General features: G+C 39.4%; 1 protein-coding gene across 4 annotated transcripts in view; it reads right to left on the reverse strand.

Annotated features, from left to right (window-relative positions):
* The window catches only part of exosc10 (exosome component 10), a 29,885-nt gene extending 22,103 nt beyond the window's left edge, over window positions 1-7,782 (reverse strand). For 3 of the 4 annotated variants that reach the window (XM_012966338.3, XM_012966337.3, XM_012966336.3), the window contains exons 1-4: window positions 7,715-7,778; window positions 5,952-6,141; window positions 1,794-1,930; window positions 331-454 (exon numbers count right to left, since the gene is read on the reverse strand). In XM_012966338.3, the coding sequence (XP_012821792.1) occupies window positions 331-454; window positions 1,794-1,930; window positions 5,952-6,077 (387 nt within the window). In that variant the 5' untranslated portion in view covers window positions 6,078-6,141; window positions 7,715-7,778. 4 annotated transcript variants of the gene reach the window in all.
* Window positions 7,783-8,841: the final 1,059 nt, after the last annotated feature.

Raw genomic sequence — 8,841 nt, forward strand, 5'->3', positions numbered from 1 at the left:
AAAGAAAGGGAGAAAATGCACAAGTTAAACATCAGATAATCAATAAGCGCTGTATAGTTCAACAGGAATCTATGTAGCTTATCTGTTATCTGCTATGTAACCTATGCCTTTTCTCCATTTTTCAATTTGAATGCTTACCCACATGGATATACAGCAGCTTTGTTTATATAAACTATAGTAGTATTTCTGAAGCAAACACACAGCTTTTACCTGTGCAGGGCAAAAGTACATAATACATTTATTACTTTGATACACTTTCATTTTTGTTCACTTTCATTTCATTTCCACAAGGGTCAAAGCAATACATCCTATAAAAAAAAAAAAACTTACCACTTTCTCCAAAATGACATCATTGGCATCAACAAGCAAATCAAATTTATCTTCCAGCAACGTGACTCTGCTTCGATCCCGGATATGACTACGAAGGCCATGATACTGCATAACTTGGCTCATACTATCACAGAACGAAACATAAAATGATAAAAAGAATGAGCAAATGGCTTCAACTAAAGGAATAAGATGTTTTAAATAAGAAATATATCTTACAAGTAAATACATGAAGTCAAAATACTAATTTGGGCATCTCTACATCCATATGTCATTGAATGGATTTTAAAACCAAACATGTAATAGGAAGTTGCTAAACCGTTTGCAGTAAACCACAACTCCACCTTATATTATGATCCTTCAGATAAATTTATTAAAAAAAAAAAAAAGGGGGTATATTTTCCATTGTAACATTTATGTTAATAAAATTACGAGTTACCTGTGTGCAGTTCTACAGTTGAATTACTGGCATAAAAACTGCCTTAAAGGGCACTTTTTTTTTTTTCTTTTAAAGGAATAGTAACACAAAAAAAAATAAAAAATAAGAGTTTTAAAGTAATTAAAATATAACGTACTGTTGCCCTGCACTGGTAAAACTGGTGTGTTGGCTACAGAAACGCTATTATAGTTTATATAAAGAAGCTGCTGTGTAGCCATAGGGGCAGCCATTCCAGCTGGAAAAAAGGAGAAAAGGCACAGGTTAAAAACCAGATAACAGATAAGCTCTGTAGAATATAATGGGTCTTTATATGTTATCTGCTGAGTAACCTGTGCCCTTTCTCCTTATAATGGCTGCCCCCATGGCTACACAGCAGCTTAGTTTATATAAACTACAGTAGTCTTTCTGAGGCAAACACACCAGTTATACCAGTGCATTATACCATAATTACTTTTATACACTTTCATATTTTGGTGTTACTGTTCCTTTAAAGCCCTTTTCTCCCCCACACTGAATGTGGAGGCTCTTAGCCAGTATACCAGTAGAAGGAAACAGCTGTTTTCCTAGAAAAATGCCCCTCATGAGTGCTAGCCCACCTGCATAATGAGCACACGCATGTGACACAGGATTGGTTGACACGTCCTCCGATCTTATGTCACAAGCACATGCACTATATATAGGCTGGGGTACTTGATCATTATAAAAAGTGCTTGCACATTTTTGATGATAAGTTCCCTTTAAGCGAGGGAATGTATACTGTTATATAGGTCCCAACCTCTGAAATAGCCCTTCATGCATAAAATCTTACATTAGTTGTGTTTAAGACTTCCCCCATTATATAATAAAAAGCACTATGTTGGTGCATATGATCAGGAAATTTCACTTACGCATTGGTTGCTATAGGTGAGTAGAACTTCCAACTTTGCACCTTTTATTATATAACCCATCTTGTTTTTCCTGTAACTGCAGCCATAACGGAGAGATAATAACATTCAAATGAAAAACAAAAAAAAAAACACCAGCTTACCAGTGGAGTAAGTGTTCTCCCTGGGATTCACAAAAGTCACGAAATCCAGGAAAACTACGGTAAAAATCATATTCATCCCCACCCTGTGGAAGACCGGTGGAAGCCTTTGTTGCTGAAACAACTGTTCCAAGGGCAAACTGGAAAACAAAAGGTACCATAAGAATGACTGAAAAAAAAGATAAATCAATTGAGCTTTTTCCTTACAAGAATGAAAAATATTTTTACTGCCAGTGTTTCAGGACCACTGAGAGCCTTTTCACCAGTAAACTAACTTTCAAGGAACATCTTGTTACTTGGGAGACCAGAAAAAAGGGAACTTCACCCAAACACAACTTAAAGGAGAAGGAAAGGTAAAAACTATATAAATACAGCCATAAGCACTCACAGAAACGCTGCACTGACTTCTCTGTGAAAAGATTTCTTGTGTCGGTTTCTGCTGTCTTCTCTCTCCTGCTCCCCTCTCACTCCCCTCCCTTAGGAATGTGGATCTGAGCCAATCAGAAGGAAGCTGAATCACAGTCTAACTAACTGAGCATGTTCACTTGGTCTGGGTGTCTGTGCAGGAGTGAGGCATTATGGGAACTTTCTTTACACAGCTCAGCGTTTTTATCTTCCTGCTTGGCTTCTGATCATCTGAACAGGTGAAATATGTGGAGACTTAAGGGCACTATTGAGACAAGATTGTAAGCTCTTTTGGGCAGGGCCCTCTTCACCTATTGTATCGGTTATTGATTGCTTTATATGTTACTCTGTATTTGTCCTATGTATAAAACCCACTTATTGTACAGCGCTGCGGAATATGTGGCGCTTTATAAATAAATGTTAATAATAATAATAATAACTGAAGGTATGCCTGTAGCTTGAGATTAACACTTTATTAGCCTTTTCTTCTCCTTTAAGCTTTTTTTTTTTTTTTTTTTTAATGTAATAATATATTTTTACAGTTACCTAAGCCTAGCCCCCTGTTCTCCCGCTGATCTGGTTGACTACTTTGAGACTCAAAGAACACGTATTCGTAGTCAACTGTCCTCAGGCTGCCTGCTTGCCTGCAACTTTCAAATCCCACAACTCCCTGCAGTCCTGATGTCAATAGGGAAAGGAACATCACAGCGCAATGCATTGTGGTATATGTAGTTTAAAGCTGTGGAGAAGTTGTTACATCAGTGTTTTAGTCCCATTTTCCCCCCCCCCCGATATTTCAAGTGACGCAGAAGGAGAACTGTTTTTCAGTAGGACTGCAGCAAATAAAAATTGTATTTATTCATACTTTGTGAAGGAACAGATTACAGTGATAGGTATATTAGGGGTTTCTGTGGTGTGCGGGGCTCTTTAATAAACGTTGGTTTGAAAGCAGGAGTTCCCCTTTAACCCTTTCCCTGCAAACAAGGTAGGTACTACGTTGTTTTAAAAAAAGCAGTTATCTGTCAACAACGTAGTACCTACGTTATTGGTACTAATGCGATCCTCTCTGCACCGGCTGGCAAGTCGGTTTATTTTGGCAGAGTGACTATTGGATCAGCTATTCTAACCACTAATTTCACTGTTGTGTGACTTATTTCGTTGTTTCATCAATTTACACAATTTTTGTGGTTTTATTGCATTTTTATCCCTGTATTAGTATTCCTAATCTGTTTTAGGCATAGCTTTGCCATGTGGTACTTTGGTGTAGAAAAATACCTATTTTGAATTTATCAGAATGTGTACTTTCCAAAAATATATGGTTTTCTGGGGTCTCTCTATAGTTAGGGGGTGTTACGGCACATAATACGCTGTCAGGGGGCTCTGTATTCAAAAGCTGAGTTGGCAGGCGAGAAATGCATATGCGCTATTTTCATTTTGGGTTCAGTACATACCGCAGACTTTGGTATATCTATGCATATTGGGCATCAAACTGTTTAGTAGACCTCTGGTGTTCCTATTTTGGGTGATTTGCCTTTGTATGCCAGAAATTGTGTGAGATAAATGCAAATTGCAACATTTTTATGCAATTTTCTGAAATGTCATAAAAACCACTAACTTTAGGAAAGCTTTACAGATTGGTACTTTGGTATAGAAAGTCTTCTTTACCCGTGTTGGCTTTGTCAGAATGTGTACTTTCCAAAAATATATGGTTTTTAGGGGTCACCCTACATTTCTGCAGCTTCCACCCCTCATAAAACTGCCATGTGTTTATGAATTAGGTAAAGGTAAGCCATGAAATAAGTGTGCACAAGGTATATTTGGGGGGTCTCTAAGTGCCATGTGCTTTGATAAACTTATGTACAGTGAGCATCAAAGTGTTCAGTAGACATCTGGGGTTCATATTTAGGGTGTTTTATCTTGGTACCTAATGACCTGTAGAAAATAAGATCCTGCACAGAGGAAGTTTTGAGGTGATTTTTGGAAATGTCATAAAAATCGTCAAACTTAGGAAAGCTTTGTGGCTTGGTACTTTGGAGTACAAAGATATGGGTACCCATTTTAGATTCAGGGGAATGTGTACTTTCCAAAAATATATGACTTTCTGGGGTGAGTGTACTTTTTACTAGCTTTATCTCACACAAATGATGTTAATGTGTTGATTTTGCAGAAGCTGAAATAACAGAAATGATAGATCATATGGGGGTGTGTTCCCATTGGGGCGCCTACATGCCACATACTTAGTTAAACCTAAATACATATTGGGCATCAAACTGTTCAGTGGACCCCTGGCGTTCAAATTCAGGGTGTTTTATCTTGGTACCTAATGATATGTGGGAGATAAGATGCTGCAAACTGGAAGCTTTGAGAGGATTTTTGGAAATGTTTTCAAAATTGCCAACTTTAGAAAAGCTTTTGAGCTTGGTACTTTGGAGTAGAAAGACATGGGTACCCATTTTGAATTCAGGGGAATTTGTATTTCCACGAATATATGGCATTCTGGGGTGAACATACTTTTTGTAGCTTTATTCTACATAAAATGATGTAAATGTGTTGATTTTGCAGAAGCTAAAATGACAGAAATGACAGTACATATGGGGTATGTTCACATTGGGGCCCCTACATGCCACATACTTAGCTAAACCTATTCATATTGGGCATCAAACTGTTCAGTGGACCCCTGGCGTTCATATTTAGGGTGTTTTATCTGGTTACTTTATGACCTGTAGGAGATAAGATACTATAGTCTGGAAGCTTTGGAGCAATTTTTAAAAAAGTTTTGATAAAATTACTATAACTTTAGGAAAGCATTGCAACTTGGTAGTTTGGAGTAGACAGGCAGTTCTACCTATTATAGATTCCCCAGAATCTGTTCTTTCTTAAAATGTATAATTTTCTGGGATAAACCTTCTGTTAGTGGCCTTGAAATCTGAAGTAAGCAGCATTCTGGAGCAGTGCTTTGGAAATTTGGTAGTGTACTGCTGGGAGTTTTTGACCTATTTGTATAGATTTCAGGCCATAAATCTCCATAAAACTATATATATATTTGGTATTGGCACGTTCAGGAGACATGGGACTTTCCAAATCAGTTGTATTTTCATGCATAAACTAATTTTTGTTTCTGGTGTATGTGTTTATATTGTGGAAAATATTTTTTTTTTCCATTTTTTTAGACAATTAGAAGCCTATATCTTGTTACAGAATTGGAATTACACAAAATTTCTACCATATTTTAAAATCTTAGGTTGTCCTGAAAAAAACAATATATTGTCTTCCAGGGTAAACTAAAAGTCCCCCCCAGGAAAGGCCCCTAAAGTGAAACAGTGCAAAATGTTCAAAAACTGTCTGGCAGTAGAAGTTCCGCTTAGTCCAAAACGGCTGGCAGTGAAAGGGTTAATGTTGTACAGTTATGGATAATATAAATACAAGTTGCTGATATAGTTATACCAAGCTCCCAAGTACTGAGTCCTGATGTAACGTGGAAGCCGTGAATTCATCAACACTTGCTAATAGTAGTTATTCTTTAGAACAAAGCGTGTGCAGAGAAATTTCATTTTAAATGACAACGTCTGCTCTGTTGCTTCCACAAAACTTCCTACCACACAAACTATAACGTAAACTCTATTCAAACATGTGGAAAAGTTAGCTTCAGTACTAACGCAACAAAAAAATCTGTTAACACTTTTTTACGGTCTAGTGACATTTCAACGAATTATCAAAACGTGTAGGGAGATTATCAATAATAGTATAAACCTAAACCTTAACAAAAGCGTCCGTGTCTGAAAAACCGGGAATGGGTTCGGAGTTGTCGCGGGACAGGTCTTGATCCTCCCGAATATCTACCGAATTCTCCATTTTCTGCATGCCTCCACCGGGCGCCGCCATCTTCTTTTGAATGACGCACAACTACGTCAGTTAAAAACGCGACCCGCGATGATGGCCTCACGCTCTAGGATATAAAGTGACATCTAGTTCCTGTTCGAAGAAGCAAGGTCAGCCATGATGGTTGATGGAATAGGAAAAATTAGCTATTTCGTGCTGCGATTAAATTTGTATGTATATTTGCATCTATAATGTAGTAACGCAAGTAGTCCGTAAATTATACAGTTGTCAAAATGCCAGTGCGTTAGGAAAGTGCTTTGTTTTTCTTTTATTAGTACAATAAATATAAATATATTATTTTCTTACAAGCCACAAGCAATGTTACAGTTAGGGTTGCCACCTTCTTTGGAAACCTGTACCAGCCTTAATCTTTAATCTTTTTTAACTACTGATAACATTGTCAAAAAGCATCATTTTTGCTGGCCTTATGCATAGCTGCCCCCGGGTAATGACAAGTGGCGGTGCAGTGATACACAGACTAGTATGTATGTACGCAGCGCTGTACAGTAGAATACATTTATACAAACAGGGGGTTAAGATAATAGATAAATACAAAGTATAACAATAAATACAAGATACAGTAGCAATAAGAGTAAAGCTGGCCATACACGTGGCGATCTGACGATGGTCGCACGAAACATCGTCAGATCCGCCACACACCATTCAGGGCTGAATCGGCAGGTAAGGAGGTAGAAACAATAGGATTTCTACCTCCTTCTGCCGATTCAGCGCTGAAGGGAGATTTTGGTCAGGTGCCTAATATGGCGCCCGATCAAAATTTTTAAACTGGTCCGATCGGCGAGTCGGCCGATATCAGCAGCTTCCTGCGATATCGGTCGACTCGCCGACATACCATACACACACCGAATATCGTACGAAACGAGGTTTTGTATGATATTATCGGTGCGTGTATGGCCACCTTAAGAGTCAAAGGCACAAGAGGATGGAGGTCCCTGCCCCATAGAGTTTACTTACAATCTAAATGTACCTACCTGGCACCCCCTCATTGTAGCACCCATGCAAGTGCCCCTTATGCCTACCCCTAGTTCCAGCCCTGTTGACAGCTCTACTTATGTGACATGACACTGATTAGAAAGAAATGGATTGCTAGGATGGGTCGGAAGCTGGTGGGATTGAGTCGAGTGCAGGTTAACTTCTTGCCTACCCTCACCCTCATATCACCCTCATAGTGGCCAGGGAACAGTGAGATAGTGGAAGATAGATTAGATGAGGTTCTAGACAAAGTAGAGGAAAATGGAGAGGGAGAGGTGGCAGGGAGGAAAAGAAGTTACATATACAAAATAGAAAAAAAGGTACACTCTAATTTCTTCTAGGTTACATGCGCAAAAAATCCTTTTGTGTGCACATTTTTTAGTTGTGTGCACATTTTTTAGTTGTGTGCACATTTTTAAAAACCATGTGCTCAGATGTGAACAAGTGCAAATTTTTTTCTCTTGACAAAGCTGCAATGAGCAGCAAAACAGTAAATCTGCAACACACTGTATTCTATCAATATTGCCACAGCAAGATATTCATTTGAAGCCTATGGAAATAAGATATTCCTACTATAGGATTTATAAATATTGCACTTTTTACAAGAAAGTTATCTTTATTGGAAATAAAAGGATGGCCCTGCTTACCTTTCAACATTGATATAACTATGTATAGCAGTGCTGTCCAACTTCTGCGGTGCAGAGGGCCGGAATTTCTCTAGAACATATGGTGAAGGGTCGCTAATGGAAGCCAGTTTTGACCACTCCCCTTTTAACCACACCCACTTCAAACCACACCCATTTTATCACAATGGTGGTAGTGCAGCAAAAACCCAAAAGCTTGGTCCTCACTGCGGGGATATCAACCATCATTGTGAAAGAATTATATTATGTAATAATAAGACATATGCCTTAAAGGACATGGAAAGGCAAAGTCACTTGGGGGTGCCAAAGAGACTTAAATCACCTACCTTTTACCCCAGGCTGGTGCCCCTGTTCGGAGAGAACAGCACCAGCCCGGGGTAGCTGCAGTGCTTCCTCCTTCTTGCTTCCGTGCACGCGCATGCGCAGTAGAGTGAAAAAGCCTAACTTTAACAGAGAAGTCGGCTTTTCACTCTACTGCGCATGCACCTATCGTATAGTCGCAGCGAAACGAAGCAGGAAGGAAGTGCATCGCTACAGGTACCCCGGGCTGGTGCTGTTTTCTCCTAACAGGAGCACCAGCCCGGGGTACAAGGTAAGCGATTAAAGTCACTTGGGGGTGCCTAACATTTTGGCACCCCCAAGTGACTTAGCCTTTCCTTATCCTTTAAATCCATGTGCCTCCACCTCCCCTGTGGATAGCACAGCAACTCCTGGCACATAATTACACACCTTAGGGACCATTTAATGGCTTTTTCCAACTGCTGACAAACTCCCAGAACAAACCCCTGCCATGTTCACCTCCCACAGGGCAGGCAGAGTATGGCACACATAAGCTGCACTCTGCCTGCCCTATGCTGCCTGTGTGTGCCATACCGTGGGCCGCCAGTTGGACAGCACTGATGTATAGCATACCTCCCAACATTTTGAAAATGGATAGAGGTACAAAAAGAAATGCTGTGCACAGCGCAGCAATTTTTTGACCACACCCCCTAAATGCCACTCCAATTTGACTACATTTGACAGGTTATTTTAAGTTTGAACACATTTCTGGGGGTTTTGGGGACTTGTTTTAATAACACATAAAACAAGACCCCAAAACCCCCAGAAATGTGTTAAAAACGCTGAAAATG

The sequence above is a fragment of the Xenopus tropicalis genome, chromosome 7 (assembly GCF_000004195.4).
Source record: "Xenopus tropicalis strain Nigerian chromosome 7, UCB_Xtro_10.0, whole genome shotgun sequence".
Lineage (NCBI taxonomy): Eukaryota > Metazoa > Chordata > Amphibia > Anura > Pipidae > Xenopus > Xenopus tropicalis.